Raw genomic sequence first — 21,130 nt, forward strand, 5'->3', positions numbered from 1 at the left:
TGTTGAATAAAGTTACTTCGCATAGCAGCTTCCTCAAGTTCTAATGGTTGTATAAATCAGCAGGTAGACTCATTTTTTGGTTGAATAGAGCTCTTTAGTCCTACAAAGTTAGACCAAGCTTTCCAGATCATCAACTACGCAACCTCTTACAAACCATAAATCAGATAACACTAGTAAGAAAAACTTCAAATACTCACATTTCAATTCAAAGATAGATGTCAAATCTGAAAATTTTTCCAAGTATGGTATATGGAGAGGGATACAACTTTATCTTTATATTAGCTACTCTTGCTCTTGTCTTTGATATTGCTACCTTGTCCAAATTCTATTCTCTTAATATTTTTATCAATAAATGTTTTGTTCTACTCTTAGATATTATGGATGCACCCATAGTGGCAGATTGAGTTGCATGTCTCACTCACCATGATGCAGAGGAGATACTGACAATGTACCTACTAAGACTGTACAGGTGGCACCTGTTACTGCCCTGGTGCAACAGTCTATTGGTATAGCAGCACCTGCTATAGTGATTAGCTAATATGGCTTTGTCGTACATAGGTCTTATCATTCATCATATGAATTCATGATTCATTATTAATGCATTTTTTAACTTCTTTTTTTTTTGGCTTTTATCAAGAAGGTTCTCATATGATGCATTTTGCATCATATCATATCTGAGGGATTTCTTAGTTCAAACCAAAGAAGCAATGTCACTCGATTGATCATTATCAAACTCAGTTAGAGATATCTCAAGAAACAATAAAACAATAGAAATAGTGGAAGGGCAGTCATCAAAGCAACAACATATTCATAGCTCTTATTGCTTTACATGCATATGCTCCACAATAGAAGTCACAAGAAAAAGTTATAACAGTTATAAACAACCCTTAAACTTGTTGGAGAACAAGTGTGGATAACAACTATGAAGTAACAGAATAACTTTTAACAGATATATCCAATTCAAACAGCTATTCTTTGTTTTAATGTCATATTCTTTGATCAGAAAACTACAACAGTATATTATGGATGAATCTTGCTTGATAAAAAAGGGGTACAAGGTTACCTGTGACTCAGAAAGATCTGCATGAATAACATCAACTCTAATATCGTCAAATACCAACTCCCTGTAAAGCTCCTTCGCACGCTCCTTGCTTTGGACAAACACTAGTACTGGCGGGAAGACTTTCTAGAGCACGGACAACATAAATATTGATAAGCCATGTTAGAGTGATAGTAAAAGTGATTGGACTAGCATAGACATATTTGTTTTTTAAACGAATAAAAGATTTATTTGATTATACAATTATTCAACTCCTATTTTGTTTCGGACTAAAGTTCAAGTCTTAATTATCAAAAATCAGTTCTGTATAGTTTGGTTCAGTTGTTCAGCAAACATAAAGATAAAGACAAGGCCAATCAGTGTTTCCAAGGAAGTTCTCACAGATGCCATAGAACAAAATTTGATTTAAGAAAATTGATTTCAGTGGAACCTATGCACAATTACTTATTTGAAAACATTGGTACAACTTCTATAACAACTATATCCATGCAATAACAGCAATAAATATCCCTACAAAGCAAGAAGAAAGACAAATGAAGTCGAACCTTCAAGAAATGCACAGCTAATTCAGCCTGGAACCTATCTCCCATCTGAACAAGAGCGTGATCTGGCTTGATACGAAGAAGTTTAATTCTCACAATGTTCCCATAAATGGAGAACAGGTTGAAGAGTTTATCCTCATCGATTTTTTGACATGTAAGTAAAAGGAGAAGTGGTTGGCTATGAGGTGACAGGAACAGAAAAAGCATCCAAGGATGAAGAAATGGCTTACATTAGGGTTTAGATTAGAAACCAGGACAGTGCACCTTTCATTAGTACCACTTATCCCAGGAGGCAACCCTCCTCCAAATGCAGCTGCGATGGTTGCAGCATTACCCATCTATAGAATAAACAACAAAGTTCAATGAATGTGCATGTTTCCACAAAAAATAAAGCACAAAAAAGGGGGGAAAACTTCAATAAATGAGAACTACCTTGTACATATATGTTTATATTTATAGAATGAATCAAGATCCAGTAAGGTGTCGTGTCTAAGTGGCATGCTTTAATTGGAGTTTAAAACACCTTGGGCTCCTAACCAAAAGCCTTGCAGACAACCCAATGTGTTTGTTCTGCAATCAAAATGTGTTGACTACAAAAGTTCCTACATGAACTCTCCATGCTTTCTTCAATAAAAGTTAGTGATGGTGTTGACAGTGGATGAAATTCAAAATATATGGATCTGGATAGAAATGAATGATGGACAAGAGTTGTAATGCTGACCCTAAGTAGCTAGGATAAGGCACCATTAATATTGATTTTGCCTGGTACATTTGTTCTGTTGGGAGGCTGATCTTAGAATTGCCAGCTAGAATGTTGGATGATGACAAGGGTGATGTTATTGGAACAACAGTTCGTGAGGTCTCTCTCTCTAATCCGATTGTTTGCACCTTTAATTTTATAATGCTGATAAAATTATCCGTGTTTGCCAACATTAGTTTTGAATTAGTCGCCAAAGGACATACTATCTATGTTCCAGGCATGGTCATTAAGTTTATTGTAATTCCCAACTAGCTAAAAACTGATTTGGCTACTTTTTAATCTGGGAATTGTAGAAAACTAACCACCTATGGCACTAATACTTAGCTTTCTTATCTAAATTTAGAAAATTCAATGATATTAAACGTCCTAGAATAGGGGAACAACTAGCCAAAGCTTAGATGAGATTTCTTAAGCTTTTGTGTACCATTTCTTGAAATATTCTTGTACCTACCAACATTGGTAATATCTGTGAGGTTTTGGTGGGATAATTATTAGGTGGTCGTCAAGCTAATGTTCTTATATAACAAGAAGAATGTTAGGCTGAAATTTTCAAGCCATCAATCGGGTTGGAGTTTTTCAACCTCAACAAACATTCCTAATGTTCTTCCAATAAGAGATATCAATAGTAGCAAATGAACAAATAACTTGATAATTCATAGAAGATAATCTTCATTCGAATTGCACATTTAAGTTAAAAATATAAAAAAATGAAACCCTAACCAATCCTTGAACGAAATCCACCATAGACGTCATAGAAAACTCGATTCGTAGACACAAACTGATTTTCTGAACAAATTTCGAAGCCAAAAACATTGTTGGAAAGAACACATGTAAATCAATGGTAAATCAAATCAGATCTAACTAAAAATCGCGTAATAAGGTTCCAAAATCATAGAAAATGATGGATCAAAGAGAAAATTGAAAGAAAACAATATCTTACATAGGAGACGAAGGGATTTTGACAATCCCAGCCTTAGGTTGCGTAGATCTTAGACAAAGAATCGATCGACATTGAGGAACGAAATGGATTTTCTCTCAAAAATTGATAAATCTTCATCAATCCTAAGTTCGTAACTTTTCAAGCAATTTTTCCTTTCTCTCGAACTCTTTCCGTCCTTCTCGAGCAATTTTCCCTTTCTCTCCAACTCTTTCCGTCCTTCGTTCTTACAAGAACCAGAGATTGACGTCTTCGGTTTGGTGAGGGTTAAAATGAGTGACTTACGATTGAGAAACGGTTTCTAATATAAAAAACGGTTTCAACCCGTTTTTTATTACAAACGGGTAAAGTCCGTTTCACCCTTATGTTCCAAAATAGACATTTTCTTATAGTGTATAAGCCTTATTTCTTTTTTTTTTTTTTGTTTTTGAGACAAGATAAAACTATTTTTATTTTAAGGATTTTCATTGTTAGATACTATTTCAATCCACACTAAAAATCAAACTAAAGTTACCTCCTAATAAGTGAAAAAATAAAAAATAGGATGCGGAAGAAAACCCAACAAATGCAAGATTTGGCAAATATATTCTTCTGTCATTGATCATCCTCATCATGTTGCTTTGTAAAAGTAGCTAATCCTTATTATAATCCTCATCTCCCTTCTCGACATTTTGATACTTATAGAACATAGCACACATTACATAATAACCAAAGTTCACGACCCCAATAACAACTAACATCCAAAACATATTGTCCACTCTCCCCTCATTAATATTATCGGGCAACCATCCCGTAACCCTTTGAACCAAATTGATCAGTACGGTACTTAAATAAAACCCAACTCCGATAAACAATGCGATCATAGCAGTTGCAGTACTACGAAGCGATCTCGGGAATTCTTGGTAATACAACCCGACCTGCCCAGGAAAATGAAACGCTTCACCCACCCCTACAATGGCTAATGGCACCACTAGCCATAATGCCGACATGGGTAATATTGAACCATGTTGATGTGTAAGGTTATGGACCCGAGCAATCCGAAGTCGCCTTGATTCGACTAGGGCTGACCCAAGCATACCGAGGATATTGAATATGTGGCCGATTCCTACACGTTGGAGAGGCGTTATTGATCGACGAGTAATCTTTTGCCACGTAAGAATAAGGAAACGATCAATGAAGGATAGTGAGATAGCAGTTGATATAAGGGTGAAGACTAGGAAAGATCCTGCTGGGACTTTGAAGCGTGGCCCAACGTGGCGGTCCATGGTTAGGGCTTGTAGGACAACTAGGCCGCTTTGGATGACTATTGGGGTGCTTAAGAAAATACCTGTTGACCAAAGTGGGAAGATTCTTATTAGGGTTTTGAGGTCTTCAACTTGTTGTACTGTGCATAGTTTCCATGGTTTTGCTATTGTTCCATTTTCATCAATGTTGATGTCGGCTTTTAGTGCTGCTCGGTTTAGGAATCTGCATGAAGTTCACATTTTAAGATTTTAAGCTCATGATTTGCTATTAATAAACGAAGATGTTTACGTGAACAACAAATACCACTAAAGTGAAACAGATTGCATATTTTGTCTTTTAAAATGAGTGATAAGTAAGCATTGGTTGGTCCAAAATATTAAGGGTTAAGGCCTTGATATCGAGCCTGCAAACATGGGTTGATTTCAAATTTCCCTCGCCATCCTAGCTTGTTGGTATATTGTATACTGGAGTTTGCCCATGCTTGAGGCACTAGCATTTTCTTTGATATTAAAAGGGTGAAAGAGAAAAGATAGTAAAGTTAAAGGGGTATTATTTGAAAAAGGTAAAAGAGAAAATATTGTAAAATTAAAGAGATATTATTAAAAAAAAGAGTCTGGATAATATGACTCGTCAGGTGGCATACTCAAATGACTCCATGACGTGGACAAGTTCGGGAACCTTAGATTTGCTTACCTCGGGATACATGACTCCCTCAAGATAAACTTTTTTTTTTATTATGGGGAATTGCAATCGTGTATCCCAAGGCATTAAGATCTACAATACCCGAACTTATCATATCATGGAGTCACTTGGGTATGCCACTTAGTGGGTCATATTATCACAACTCTTTAAAAAAAAAGAGGAAGGGAGAGAGGGAGGAGGAGAGGAAAGACAATAAAATTGAAGGGGTGAAGAAGAAATGAAATAATGTGGGACACTCCACTGTTGTTGGAGTTGGATCTACCGTTGTGTTTTATTATATATATATATAGTCGGATATATTATCTAAAATAAAAATAATTATAAAATAACACAAAAATAGTAATTAAACATAATATAAAATTATAAGTTAATTATTTGCGCATTTAACAAACAATAGTGATTTTATTAAGTTTTTTAGGATAATGTTTGAACTTTATAAGTTGGTTTTTACTCGCCTAAAGAATATTAAAATGTATAAATTTGATTAAAATTTCGTTCCTTAGAATAATTTGTGATGCATGATGGTACCGGGTATATGACCAGTCTAAGGGGAAGTCAACATCACCAATCTCTTTACTTTCTTCCTCAAATCTTCTCACCGTCATAGAAACCGAAAGTGAATGTTGGAAGAAGAAGAGATGGAAAGGATAGGACTGTCAATGGATCGTATCAAACTCAAAATCTGATCGAATAACTCCAGGTCTAGATCAATGTTTTGGATTTCGACAAGGAACCAATCCAATAAGGTTAAAACTGTACTCCCCAACCATGCGGGCCTGTGCATGATTCGCATGGGATAGTGGACCCCACACACATCTACTCCCACTCGCCAGATGTCCACGTCACTAAATCACTCTCTACCACCGATACCTGATCACCCACTAATCACTAATCAGAACCGTTCAAATCAACTGTGTTACCCACTTTAAAAAAATAAAAAAATAGTGAGTGTTGACTTAATCAAAGTGACGTCATCAAATTCCAAGTGGCATAAAGCAACACATCTTACACGTTTTAGATCACCAACGTATATGACACCTATACTACAATGCTCGTTTTAAAATTCAATTAAATTGGGAAATGATAGTGTGGGTCCATGTCGGACATATGTAGATTCTCAATCCAAGGTCTAGAATATAGATGGTTGATACTCCTTAAGATATCAGAGTCACGAATCTCGAGGATCAGCAATCATTGGATTATTAGAATCTATAGTATCTACCATGAGAGAGAGGAAAACAACACTTGTCTTTTCAAAATGTTTGATAAATGATAGTGGATCCTAAAAGCTTGCACGATAGTGGATCTGAAAAGTAGACAAAATCTATTCTAGTCGTTGGGCCCATACCAAAGATGAGTTGTTGTTGATTTTTGATGAGGATGGTTTCTTTATCACATCAGCTGCGCTGTATGTAATAAATCTGATTTATGAAAATTTCTTCTTTTGCGAAGGGAACGCATTATAATTACTTTTCTTTTTTAACAAAGTAAAAGAAATAAGTTGTAAGGTTGTTTCCCTTTCATATTCACTTACTTTTATTTATATATATAAATCATTTATCTTTGATAGTTGCATTTCATGTTAATACGATTAAGATCATGTGTTTTTTCATGAATCATTAGAACCCTTCCCATGTATAAATGAACAATTTAAGAGAAGATAGACGGAATTTAATTTAGGAATAAGATTAGAGATGATGCTTTGATATGATGATCTAAAAATGTATCATTTTTATGCTAATTATGAGCACTAACAAGAAATTTATCGAAAAGGTTGAGAAAGATTGATAAATTAAGGTATGGTTCCTTGTAATTTATTTTTTTATTTTTTAAATATTTACTTTCTCGATGTCTCTCTGATGATTTCTTCTATTTTTTTTATACTAAAGAAGGCTATTTACATATTTTATAAAAGAGGGCATAAAAGAAAATTTAATAATAATAAAATGGCACGAAAAAATATATGCAGTCTGTAGTTGGTGGATGTAGCAAGTGCATAGAACTATAGCCTTCTTTCTTCGGGAGACACAAGGAAAAAGGCTATAGTTCTATGCACTTGCCACGTCAATCAAGTGCGGTTTTTCAAGTCAGATTATCATGATTCTAAAAGAATTTTACAAAAAAATGTGGTAAACATACCATTTTAGAAAAATAAGTTTATTAACCGTTTTGGTAAATATTTTGGAAACATGATGAGAACATAATCTACCAATCTTTCTCTTTAAACACCCAAAATTAATCGTATAGAAGAGTAATGTCGTACCTAAAGCTTGATGTCAGAGCCGGAGACAACGATTTTGTAGTCTTAGCGTGTCCATAGTAATAATCTTCACTATTAGATGAGATGAGAACATTTCTCTTCGTAATGCTTGCTACAACTACGCGTGCCAAGTTCGTAAATGGGCTTCCTTGGGGCTTAATGTGCCGATAATAACGCTTACCAAATAAGAAAATGGTGAAGCCAATAAAATTACTCGCTAAGGCCACACCGAACCCCCATCCCCAACCAACATTATCTTGAATATATACGATGGCGGTTAAGGCTATTATGGAGGCGACATACAAGACGATGAAATACCAATTGAAGAAAATTCCTTTATCCTTGGCCTTCTTGAATTGATCGGCTCCCATGGTGGCAATTGTGAATCGTGACCCACCTGTCCCTATTGAAGCCAAAGCTATAGCTGTGTAGAGGAGTGTGAATTGGAGTTTTGATGGCGTTTCACACGTGGTGTTGGTTTCATTTGTACATGGTGATGGTCTTAGGGAATGGAGTGTTGATGTTAAGGTAAATAGACTTACACCCTGCAAGAAAAAATGGGGATGAAGTCGTGAAAATTGTTGTAAAAAACGATTGATTATTTAAAAAATAAAAAAAGAGTAATAATTATATTCTTCAATCTTTGTTTTTGATCAACCATTTTTATTTAGGAAAAAAAAGAAAAAAAAGATAAAAAGAGTGTTGTGATTGGCACCCCCTACTTCTACTTATGACACCACAATTTTAAATTATTTATCACACCTCAGTTAAAGATTAAAACACACTCTTCAAAGTTCAAACATTACAATGGATTGACTCAAATTATAATCTCAACGGTACAAGACATTATACCAAGAGTTTTGACACAATGTGAAAAAAGCCCAAATTTGACGGCCTTGGACCATGAAATTTCATAAAATTCAACTGACCAAAAGGTTGAATTGGTGTTGAATTTTTCATTGTCAAATTTTTTTCGACAAGCCGAAATAGTCAAATTAATGAAGGATGAGAGAAATTCGGTAGCTCTAAACCATCAAATTTGGGAACATCAAGAATTTCGACGGTCCTAGACCTTCAAAATTCAGTTTCTAAAATTCGTAGGCCTTGGCCTGTCAAATTTTTATGTCGAATTTTCCAATTTTCACATAATGTGATTTTGTATCTCAACCTGACAGGGTAACTCAAAAACTCAACTGAGGCAAGAACCATAGATTTTTTTACCTTGGGACACAGAACCATGCTTTCTAAGGAAAAAAATTTCTACGACTCTTGCACCTGCCACGTTAGTGAGTTTTTGAGTTACCCTATCAGGTTGAGTTACAAAATCAACACTCTTATAACAAACAATTCCAGTAATTGTTTACCGCTAGTGATTAGGCTCATATAAAATCTTAAACCCAAAAATATAAATGTAGAAAAAAGAGAGAGCTTCTATTGGCACCCTAACTTTTATTTATTCTCAACCACCGACTTATTATTAATTTTTTTTAATTGGGGTGTAATAAATAAAAGTTGGAGTGCCAATAGCAATTTTAAAAAACAATGAAAAAATTACAAAATTTGGTATGACCTTTTTGTAAATTATAGAACTAGCTAGGTATGGTATTTAAAAAAAAAAAAAAAAAAAATTAAGTAAGAACACATAAGTTGCTTCGTTGGTCCAATGGGATAGATCTTTGTGCCCCAAAATGCCAAAGGGACATTTTAATTAAAAGTAATGTCCTGATTAAGATTAGGGTTGGATTTCACTGCTTTTTAACAAAGATGTATACAGTTTGTCACTTAAAAACAATTTTTATAAAAGAAAATTGAGTCGTGATAATCGGACTATCTCATGTGGCACACTACTCTCCTGATGTGGTTAGTTCAGGAATCATAGATTTGTATGTCTTAGGATACGCAATTTCCTCAAGACATACTTTTTTATGGGAAAGTGCAATTTTGTATCCCGAGATGTATATCTACGGTTCCAAACTTGTCATGTCAAGAGAATCAATTGAGTGTGCCACGTGGGGTGGTAAGATAATCACGATTCATAAAAAAAAATATTTACAAAGTAATCTGTATTTTTAAAAATTCATAATCATTTTTGTAAATAACGATATTTGAGACTCTTTATTACACCGATGGCCCTGATGAAAGCATATTTCTAGACATTCCCAAGAAAATGGCTCCAGAAATCTTTTAACCTTCGCAAGAAAGTATCATTTGAGGTTAAGTTCTAGAAAAGGAAGATTCTACAGTGACTTCCTACTACAATGCCCTGACGCTGTGGTGTGCACATAACAGTATTTTTTTCCTTGTATCTTGAAGAAATAAATCTATGATCATCTGCAACTGCCACATCAGCACAATGTTGAACTTGGTGTCGTAGAAAGTCACTCTAGAACAACCCTTTAAGAATGGATAACGTTGAAATAACATTATAATGTACCTAATGGGTGACATTTCGGACGTGACACATCCATGTAAATAATGTCCCCTCACAATGTACATTTAATGTCATTCCAGCACCACTCTTTAAAAAATCGTCCATGATTGAGATGGCACATATTTTACATTTAAATTATAATATCGCACCAAAAGACTAATAAATATGGTTGGTGAAGGAGATGAGACAAGTTCTGATCCAAAATTAATTTTAAACTATTTTTGAGGCTAGGTAGCTCCAAAACAATCTATTGTAAATTGTTTGTTTACAAATAATTATTATGTGACTTAAGATATTGCTCAAATCAAGTTAACCTAATCTTGACTAGAGAAATAAAAAATGGAAGGTTGGGTGGACTCAAAAATAACATATAATCTTGATCATGTAAGTACAAAATCCAACGGTTGGGAATTGTGCTAAAGAAAATATCATCAAAATATACATTATCGAGATACACATAATATCCTTACTATTTGATGTTGTGCTTACATGATCGAGATCATGTTTATTTTTTCGCTAATAATTTTTTGACCCGAGAATTTTCACTTTGTATGGATGTGGCTGATGTGGCAAGAGCATATAACTGTTGATCTTTCTCCTTGTATATCCTGAAGAAAAAGATCAACGGTTTTGTGCCCTTGCCATGTCAACCGCATACATACCGAATGAAAATTCTCGAGTCAAAAAATCAGTACTCTTATTTCTTTTAAGTCATATTTCTTTAGTAAAATTAAAGAAGATTCATGCTAGAGTAACATTAAAATTGACATCGATTTTCACACTGTTGATTTGGAGTCGTGGAGGTGCAGACATAACCATAGATTCTTTTTATTCATATCTCGGTGAGAAGTCATACATACATCCATGTCAGCAATGTGAGAATCGTTGTCAATTTTAATGTTACTTGCATTAAAGAAATTGACCAAAAAAAAGACACACGAGTCAAGGTATACTACGTCCGTGTGACACTGCCAATGCATAGATAACCATATATTTATTTTCTCGAGATACAAATTAGAAAAATAATGATTCCCCATGCACTGCCAGATCAGCTCAGTGTTGAAACCAGCGTCTAACGCAGGCAGTTAAGATTTTTCTTAAGAAATACGGTGGTTAGAATGTATCTAAGGGGTATGTGACGAGTGATGACCAATTGTATTTCATACTTTGAAGTAGAGTCCAGATCCTTACACACGGCCTTAAAACACGCCACGTAATAAAGAAGGAATAAAGAAGGTTAATGGAGAATGAGAGTGAGAAAGGAAACATACCAAGAAAGAGACAAAAGAGGAGATGGAGATGACAGTGAAGGTGCCAAAGAAGGAGTCAGCGAGGATGGCTCCAGCAATAGGGAAGAGACTGGTGCAACCGTTGACCACATTTGATATCTGTGTTGCATCAATGCTCTTGATGTTGAATTCTTCTATTAGATACACGATTAGGTTGAACGACCACCCTCCAGCGGCAAGTGTCAGACCCATCACACTTGCTGCCAGACCATATACCCGTCCATCAAACTTCTTTCTACCGTTTGATTAATAATATATAAATAAAAAAACATCTATGTATCATGTATGAGAGAGAGGGAGAGAGAGAGAGAGACCTGTGATGAAGGGGAAGGTAATCCAGCCACCATGTTTGTGATCGACAGATGTTTCTTCGTCCGTACTATGGTTGATGTTGGGAAGAGATTCATCAATCGTTGCCATTCTCTCTCTCTCTCTCTCTCTCTCTCTCTCTCTCTCTCTCTCTCTCTCTTTCCTAGATGTGAGCAAGAGTGAGTGAGAGAAGTAGATCTCAAGCTATATTTGTAGTGTTGAGGGTGTTATTACAGTACAGAGTAGATAATTATACTTGTCATGGCTTTTAAAACTTGATTACGATGGCTGCCGAGTCGAGTTGACTTCATGAGTGCTAACGTTTTGACTCAGTCAAGTTTCCAAGTCAACACGGTAGATGTTAAGGGTGTCAATGGGTTGATTATGGTTGAGTTGCACATATGCCGTAATCGAAGAGTCGTGATAATATGATTTGTTGGGTGGCATACTCAATCGACTCCCGGATGTGGACAAATTTAAGAACCGTAGATCTGTACGCCTTGGGAAACTATGCCGATGTGGCAATGTGCACATAACCATAGATTGTTTTCCTTGTATCTCATGTAGTGTAGAATTAGGGATGCAACTTGGTTCGGTTTGACTCATGTTGAGGTCAAATTGGAACCTAACCAACATAGGTCGATTCTACTAAATAAGAATTAGAACCAAACCAAATTTCATAGGAGCCAAATCAACCCAAATTGAAATAAAATCAATTTGATTTGGTTCAGTTCTACGGATTGTCAATATTTTATTAATTTTAAATAATATTTTTAATGAAAAAATAACTATATGATAAATATAAAATTTTATACAATAATCACTAATCTATCCGTAAAAGACTATTAGTTTATCCACAAAAAATACTAATCTATGTCCTAACTCTTGAAATAATTCATAATAATAATTATTTACATATATATTTATTTATTGTATAGCGGTTTGATTCTCGGTTTGACTTAGTTCTATACAAGCTTGATCCGAGAATCAAACCAAATTGATCGATTCTCCATTTTCATAACCCGGACCAAATCACAATTTGTTCAAAGTCGAACCAAACCACCTCAAAGCTATCAGTTTGGTTCGATTCTCGATTTGAACTGGATTAAATTGCTCCCCTAATACAAAGCCTCAATAGATATGTTGGGTTGTGTCGTGTTCAGGTTGACATGCATAATCAATGAACCTAGCACAATGTCATAATTTTGAAAACGACACGATTATAACCGGCTGAAAATGAAAAAAAAAAAAATCTCAAAAAGGATCATTTTTTATAATAAAAAATCCCTTAAATAGTTGTTAATGCATACCTTCTATGTTACATGATTTAAATAGGGTTATATACGTTGGATTGTACATAGGTTAGTTAACACGACATACTAAAGACAATAATTAAACGAGATGATGTCGTAACTCAAACACAACCTGTCTAGTAACCAAGTTAGGCAAGTTGACACGATTATGGCCTAAACACAATTAGGCTCAACCAAAATCGTTAACCTCGTGTCATTTTCAAGCCATTTATTTCTCTCTTATTCATTAACCTATCACGGCCGGCTCAATACTTTGGCCTCTTATACATGTTTAGATGGAAAAAGTGCCACATAGACACTTTGGATGTTTTTTTTTTTTTTCCTTATCGTAGGTATCTCCACTTTTCAGGTGTGACTAATCCCACGATCACAAACACTGCCCTCTTGGAAAGTCTTACATGAAACTGATTGAGTCAAGGGTCAATCGAAACCTAGAAGGTGGCCCCAAAGAATTCATTGTTTCGTAGGGTTTCGAACACTTGACCCATCCTTCCTGAGTAGCTTATCAAGGCTGAACTTGCCACTGGGCCAACCCCTTGAGGTTACATAGACACCGTATCTTGTTATAAGAAGACTCGAATCTTGAAATAAATATTTTTAAAGGGGCCTTCTATCAAGGTGGGGCATGGACCATTTCATAATGAGGAGTATATGTTGAAATTCAACTGAGTCGAGTCAACTCGGCCATGCTTTGGGTCAATTAAACGAGTACAACTAACTTCTTAACACTCCACTAGGAGTTTGAGGTGCAGTGAGCCCACCAATAAGTCTCCAGACAGAACCACTATCTATCGTTACGTATAGGGATAATAATGGGTGGATTAGGTGTGGACTTCTTATACGTATTTAAAAGAGAAGATCATTATTTATTGATTTATAATAATCCGCTTTGTCCTCAAAGACTTCAGCTAAAAATATGGGATCCAGTCAAAATACAATAAAATAAAAAATAAAATAATGCTGAAGTGACCTCAGGCTGTAACCACATATTGCACTTCTTGACGTGAAAGTGTATGAGAATCATAAATGCTTTCCGTCGAGATACGAGTTAACAAATATATATGATTTTTATCCACTTTCGTGTCAATAAGTGTGATATGAGGTTCCAACTTGAGGTCACTCCAGCACGACTCTAAAAAAAAATTGAAGAATAATAATGTGTCAGGTAGCATCTTTGGAAGGTAGATTTATCTACTCTGAAAACATACTTAAGAAACAAAGCGTGTAATTTATGTTAGGGGTGTCAGTGGTTTGCATTGGTCCGAAAGCCCGACCCATTTTGATCCGATAATTTAAGGTTTGGATTTCGATAAGGATCCAATCTGATAATCAATTTGATGGTTTTGAACAATTATGTCGCGATCTTATGGGAACCCTCCCTTTCTACTAATATGTGAGAAAATATACAAATGATAGCCTAGATCTTGTTTGGATGCATGTTATCTGGTCTGGACCTGATCCAATTTGGATTCAAATATTGACATCTAATAGGGATCTAATTCAATAAGTACAGGGTCAATTTAAGATTAGATCAGTTTTTTATCAAATTGGTCCCAAAAATATCCCAAGTCTCATCCAAATCCGAACCATTGACACCTCTAGGCAATGGTTACCGAATTCAAAAATAGCTTAAGTGTCCTCACATAAACATTTGAAATAATTTATTTATAATAAAATATAATATAATCTTTCAAAATTTTATTAAAAAAGAATGAAATGTAAAACAAGAGTCCATCGTTTTTAAGAATCTTTATCCTAACAGCACATGCATAACAAGTATATCCCTTCCTTAGTGTTATATAAGAACTATTGTTTAAGAATCAATGTTATAATGTTTTAAATACTTTTTAAGGATGAGTTATTGTCTATAATTGTTAGTTACAATCACAAATATGGGCAGCAGTGGCAAACATTTATTTTAGAGATTATATTTCCAAACCAATTTTTGTTTATAACACAATAAATAAGGATATTTATAAAAAAACAAAATTAAAAAACAGCATGGCCTTAGCCACCAAGGAGAGGAAAAAAAAAAACAAAATTACCACGGGAGAGAGTATAGTAATAAAAAATTCCGTCTTTTTTTAAAAAGTCTCATTGAAAACATGTTTCTACCTCTAATGATTAAAACAATAAAATGAACTGAATTTTAAAAAAAACATGTTTAATGTTTTAAACACATAATTTTAAAAAAAAATTCCATTTTTTTAGGTCTAAGGTTAATTTCAATGGCCTTATGGTTGTTGTGGTGCTTTTGGTTCATTGTTTAATGTAGGATTTGATGATAATGATTTATGTTATAGTTTCTTTTTTCGATAATGTATTCTTTTGCTCAAAAGATACATTAATGGTTAGGCTTTTTCTATTATCATTAAATATATAATTAGGTATAGCATTCGCTCCAAAATATATTAAAAACGTAGAATAAATGTCTAATCTATTATATATGCATTACACTATGAATTCATTTTTAATATTATATATATAGGGTTAGGATCCATAGACAACATTCTAAATAACGTTTTCTCCTATATGGCAATCTTGCCTACGGACCATGATTCATATATATCGTTTTGTCATGATTTTTTTCCTGTCTCTTTCTTGTTTTTTTCAAAGTTTTTCCTCGCCATTTAAAATCCGTACACTAAGTGGGTGATTTTGGGAGAGAGAGAGGAGAGCGCATGGAGAGATGGGAAGAGCAAAAGGGAGACCCTATTCTCTCTATATGAGCTCTTTTAGGATATTTATTTTAGACTCGCTCAATGCCCACCCCACAAGGCATCCCACTTAAAAAATCGAATGGACCAGTTATTGAAGCCATTCATAACGTATCGTCATGGTACGTTATGAATGGGTTCAGAAAGAGATCACCAAATGGACCCATTCGATATTGTTTGCTTTTATAAGTGGGGTGACTTTTAGAAGGATGAGGGCAAGGAGTGCCAATATTTTTTGTCTTTTGTTTTTACTAGAAGAAGCAACTTTAATAGGATTAGAGAAATATATTAGATGTGTTAGTCCATTGTTTGGTGTGTTGCAATAATTGGAGATATAATAAAAAGTTAACATAACTTTTAGATGATAAAAAGAGAGGTTATATATTGGGGTGCAACTACTTGCAGACCAAAAAATCCCCCCGACATTCCATTACTAGGATTGCACCCCCAATTTTCTTTCTTCTTTTCATGGTTTTAGAAACACACACTCTCTCTCTTCTCTTCTCTTCTCTTCTCGTAACAACATTTTTTTTAAACTAGAGTTTGCCCAACTATTTTTCCTTTCTCAGTTTTTCTTTTTCTGGAAAATAGGAACACTGTCAACCCCTTCTTGTTTTTCTTCGTAATTTTCGTTGTTTTTTTTTTTTTTTCTTTTTCTTCTGGGAAATATGGACTCCATCGACGCTTTCTTCTTCTTGTTTTGTTGGTTGTTTTTTTATTTTTCAGGAAAATAGATACACCTCCAACCCCTTCTTTCTTCCAACAAACAGAGGGAGAGAGATCTTTGGAACCCCATATGTTCATCTTATACCCCTTGAGATTAGGAGAAAAATAGAGGTGGAGTGTAACAAGTAGGGATGATATCGATTATAGAAAATTTAAAACTAAGAAAATAGGAATTATTTTTAGATTGGTGTACCACCGAACTGTATTGCTCTGCAAGTATTTGATCTGAACTCATCAATCCAATATTGTGACACTATGCTTTATCCAACCAAACAAATTTAAAAGCTACACAGAGAAGAAAGTGCCAACCCAATCAAAAGATGGTTTGTTAACCATCTAATACATAGAAATATGTAGCAAGTTGTCTAAAAGGTTAAGTCCATAAAACAGACATGGCCAGTTGTTATGGTGGGTATTTTTTCAGAACATCTGTCTTTGTTTTACGTTTACTTATTCGACGATTTGATCTTATATTTGAATTTAAATAGGAAGGAAATGTTGCCATACTGTTATGAGCTTTTCACACAAAGAATACTTAATGCCCTAGTAAATGGGGCAGGTGGTGGTGTAAATTCCCGACTCCTACCATAGGTTGTGGTTACTTAGGTGGGGTACTGGGTGATTTGCTAGGGCTTAAAATGGGTCGGATCTGAGTATATCCATATTTAGATCCATTTTTTATCTGGATCCGTATCCGAATCCGACTTGGAACCTATTACCTAAAACCATAGCCAAGCCATTTTCACTCTCACTAAACCCATATCCGGATCCAACCCGACCAAATTATTTGATTTGGGTCGGATAATCGAATTGTTCAATATATATTTTTTTACTATATTTCTTTTCAAATTGTTATACTATTCTATTTTACCAGTATAATTCTTTTATTTTATAAGAATTCATGTTATATTAAAGAGAAGAAAGATATCTTGAAAAACATAAAAAAATATAATTTTCAAAGCAATATATCATTGGGATCTAGGCGGATATAGGGATGGATCTATATCCATATCCGACCCAAATCCAACTCGGGTCAAAGGACATAAGCCCATATTCGACTCATTTTTTATTCATACCAAGGAACCAAACCTGCTAAATTCGGATTCAGATCACTTGGATTTTGGATAAAATCCGTCCCATGTTATGCCTTACGATTAGCTTAGTCATAATAGTGACTGCCTTACCAGAGACATGGATTCAGAATCCACCTCACCTGAGTTGTTGGTCTCATTTACATGCAGTTTCAAACAAAAGTTTTGGCATCAGAACTCCTAGGAATGCAATTATACTTGTTTGTAAATAACTACATATAATCTTATTTTCATTGATACAAACACACAAAAAGATTATATATATATATATAACACTTGTACCTGGATGAGCAGACTTATCGGGCTGTTGGCTGTGTAATGGACTCATCGAATGAAGCATATGGCTCTGTTGTGCCCAAGTCTAGGGAGGCCAAATTAACGGAAGAACTTGTAGAATTCCTGGACATGACATCTGAGTTACCTTCCCTTGCCATATCCACACCTCTCTCAATTATGAGTGCATCTTGGATTTCTTTGAGCACTTCTGACATCGATGGCCTCATAATCCCGTGGGGTTGGACACACATCATTGCTTTCTCAGCTATCTTCCACACTGATTGGATGTTGAATTCATTACGCAACGAGGGATCAATGATTCCATGAATGTCACCACTCTCAATGTGTAACTTTGCCTGTAATTTAATCATCACTATTGGTTGACAGTTTGTGAGAAACAATGAACTAAGCGAAATGGGAGGTCATTCTTACCCTTATTTAGGGCTTATAATGGGTCAGGTTCGGGCAAGATCTGAGTATATCTGGATCCGAATCCGAATCCGACTCGGATCATATTAGCTAAAACCACAACTGAACCATTTTGCTTCACTAAATCTGGATCCAACCCAATTAAATTACTTAATTCAGGTCGGTCGGGTCAGATAATGTTTGGCCATTGAACTTTTTTTGCTATATTTCTTTTCTAATTGCAATACTATTCTAAGAACTTATACTCTATTATAGTAGAAAAAAAATATTTTGAAAAACATAAAAATATAATTTCAAAGCAATATATCATTCGGATCTCGTATCCAACCTGGATCCAACTTGGGTCAAGGGACATCAACCCATATTCAACCCATTTTTTATTCAGGTCTACTCCAAGGGTCCAAACTCACTAGATTTGGATCACTCGGATTTTGGATAAAATCTGACCCATTTTATGCCCTACGTTATTTCATAGTGTTCGTAGTAAATTAGAATATTAGTATTTGATGTTGCTTCAGATAAAAGAAACAGTTGAAAGGAAAAAAAACCAATCCCAGAAGAAGAGATGAATAACTGAACCGACCCATTGGACTATGTTACGGCAGTTAACGCCAAAGCTTTCTTTAGATACTGCCTCTTGACCTGAAATCAGCTCGAGAAGAATGACACCAAAACTATACACGTCGCTTTTGTCTGTTAATTGCTGAGAGATATAATACCTGCGTCCAAAAAAAAAAAAAATTACAAGAGAAAATAAAGGTAATTGCACCATGTAACAATCTTGGTTTTCCCTTTTTATGAACATTCTTCATGACTGTTAACTCAAGTTGAATTTCAGATTGAATAATTATAATTGTCTGGTTGCTATGATTTTAGGTCTATGGTCCATCCAATCGGTGTCTACTTACCAATCAATACATCTTGGATGAGCCATGGTCCAGAGTGAACCAATAAGACAATCCTAACTTCCTAAATATGGAATTTTTCAGTTTTTTTTTTTTCGTTGAATCATATGTTGGTTAAGGGTACAAGATTTAGAATCCAATAGTCCATTATTGTAACTGGACTAATGCAAACCCAAGAGGTATATGTTATCACAACCAAGATAAGCCTGATCCGTCTGGAGGACCATCGTTATATATTAATATGAACATCAGAGAGTTCAGCGTGTTCATATTCTTATCTCGAATTTGAATATATATTACCTGTTCAAGCAAAAGGAGATTTATTGGTGAAGGAAAAGGTCTTACTCAGGGTCTAAATACCCGACGGTACCCCGAACTATGCTCGACACATGGGTGGCTCCATCTACTTCAAGCTTTGAAAGACCAAAATCTGAAACCTTTGCTCTCATGTGTTTGTCAAGGAGGATATTACTGCTTTTCAGGTCCCTATGTATGATGGTTGGAACACAACCTGAATGAAGGTACTCAATCCCTGAAAGAAGTTTGATTGTTTTAATTATCAAATTCATTTCTCAGAAAAAAGAGAATGTTCTTAGAGGAAGGTGTACGTTTTTTAACCTTTGGCAGCATCTTCAGCAATCTCAAGGCGTTTGATCCAACAAAGACTTTTTTCCCGTGTCAAAGGTCCTACAAAATTTATGAAACATGACTTTGGATCTAAAGTTAGTTACTTTTATGAATTGTGTTACACTCACCATAAAGATGTTCCTTGAGAGTTCCATTATGCATGAATTCATAAACAAGGATACTTCTCCCTTCTTCTTGGCAGTAGCCAAGAAATTGCACGAGGTTTCTATGATGTATCCTTGAAAGTAAAGTAACCTGGATCATAAGGAAGTCATTGGTCAGTTGATAAGTACCATTTTTTTAACGTTTGATGGAGCTCTATTATTCAGAATAATTTAACAATTCCTAGCTTAACGTTTACGGCAGTCAAATTTTTCCTGAAGGCATGGTAATTGACTATAGAATATCAAAAAGTTTCTGTGGACTCACTTTTAGACTGGATCACAAATGGGTGTTTTCATTGGAGTGCTGCACAAAGAAGTACCATTTAATCTAAGTAGCAACTTTTATTGATTAAGTGGTACATATGTTAAAGAGCTTCAGTGGAAACAAACTTGATTCTCGTCCTAAACAGTCCATTTCAAGTGGATGATTTTGAATAGTCAACTTCAATGCATGGTGGTAAATCCACATTAGCCATGGCTAAAGCTGTGGCAAACATTTAGGTAGCAAAAATATTTCTAAAATACGTTTATCTTAGACATATAATAAAAAGGGGAATGCTAATGTCCAAGACCTCATGGGAACATTAGCATTCTCCACCACATTCATTTTTCACTAAAACCCCTGCCCCTTTTGTCTTTTAGTGAAAAAGACACGGATATGTTGGTCTTTTACATAATAAATGCTTTTCATTTAACCCCTCCCTTTTGTATATACTGTATAATCCCTGGGCTTTTCCCTTTTCTTTCAGATACAAAAATAAATTTAAGAAACAAAACAACAATCTAAACAAAAGTTTGAAAAATGCTGAATCCAAGCCAGGACAGAGAAGATATGTGTACATTAGAAGTTACCTCATTGGAAAATTCCCTCTTTCCCTGGTACGAATTGCTAGTTAGAACTTTGACTGCAATCTCCTTTCCATTTTTCATCTTTCCGTAGTATACTACTCCAAAGCCCCCAGAACCAATTTTCCTCTCAAAGTTCTTGGTGGTATCTTCAATGTCAGATAACGCAAAACAGTGTGCAGTTTCTGCGGCAGCCTCACGTAAGGTAGAAACTAGCCTCTGAGCAGGCAGGGCACTCGTAAGCTCATCTGAAAAAAATCGGGAGACAAAACATCCAAATTTGAGTATATTGAGATTTTTCCTACAGGACCAAAAAATTCACGAAAGTTTCACATTCGGACCTTCCTTGGAGTATCTCTTCTTTCTCCTGTGCAAGATTAGGTAAGACGCAATAGTAGCTATAAGCAGAACAGCAGCCCCAACTGATGATCCAATAATAATGCTCATGTGGTTCTGTCGACCCCCGTTTTTGTGAAGATTGATATTTCCAGAGTAGCTGTG

General features: G+C 35.0%; 2 protein-coding genes and 1 long non-coding RNA gene across 5 annotated transcripts; all 3 read right to left on the reverse strand.

Moving 5' to 3' along the window:
* On the reverse strand, nucleotides 1-3,560 carry LOC147380690 (uncharacterized). 3 transcript variants are annotated; one of them, XR_015175173.1, is made up of 4 exons: nucleotides 3,303-3,560; nucleotides 1,606-1,940; nucleotides 1,064-1,186; nucleotides 1-100 (listed from the first exon to the last, which is right to left on the reverse strand). It is a non-coding gene; the product is annotated as an uncharacterized LOC147380690 (long non-coding RNA). The 3 variants fall into 3 exon arrangements; XR_015175172.1 differs by having other exon boundaries at nucleotides 14-309; nucleotides 423-1,186; XR_015175171.1 differs by having other exon boundaries at nucleotides 14-1,186.
* Nucleotides 3,561-3,905: 345 nt separating this feature from the next.
* LOC147380691 (protein NRT1/ PTR FAMILY 2.7-like) lies at nucleotides 3,906-11,692 on the reverse strand. The gene is made up of 4 exons (XM_086431370.1): nucleotides 11,541-11,692; nucleotides 11,209-11,426; nucleotides 7,510-8,051; nucleotides 3,906-4,766 (listed from the first exon to the last, which is right to left on the reverse strand). Exons 1-4 carry the CDS (start codon nucleotides 11,644-11,646, stop codon nucleotides 3,932-3,934), a joined length of 1,701 nt encoding a protein of 566 aa, XP_086287496.1. The 5' UTR covers nucleotides 11,647-11,692; the 3' UTR covers nucleotides 3,906-3,931.
* A 5,853-nt stretch (nucleotides 11,693-17,545) lies between these two features.
* LOC147380692 (putative LRR receptor-like serine/threonine-protein kinase At1g67720) lies at nucleotides 17,546-21,119 on the reverse strand. The gene is made up of 7 exons (XM_086431371.1): nucleotides 20,971-21,119; nucleotides 20,636-20,877; nucleotides 19,748-19,874; nucleotides 19,611-19,679; nucleotides 19,338-19,524; nucleotides 18,671-18,806; nucleotides 17,546-18,014 (listed from the first exon to the last, which is right to left on the reverse strand). The coding sequence occupies exons 1-7, from the start codon at nucleotides 21,074-21,076 to the stop codon at nucleotides 17,679-17,681; spliced, it is 1,203 nt and encodes a 400-aa protein (XP_086287497.1). The 5' UTR covers nucleotides 21,077-21,119; the 3' UTR covers nucleotides 17,546-17,678.
* Nucleotides 21,120-21,130: the final 11 nt, after the last annotated feature.

The sequence above is a fragment of the Akebia trifoliata genome, unplaced genomic scaffold (assembly GCF_017979445.1).
Source record: "Akebia trifoliata isolate Shusen 1 unplaced genomic scaffold, ASM1797944v1 Contig01102, whole genome shotgun sequence".
Lineage (NCBI taxonomy): Eukaryota > Viridiplantae > Streptophyta > Magnoliopsida > Ranunculales > Lardizabalaceae > Akebia > Akebia trifoliata.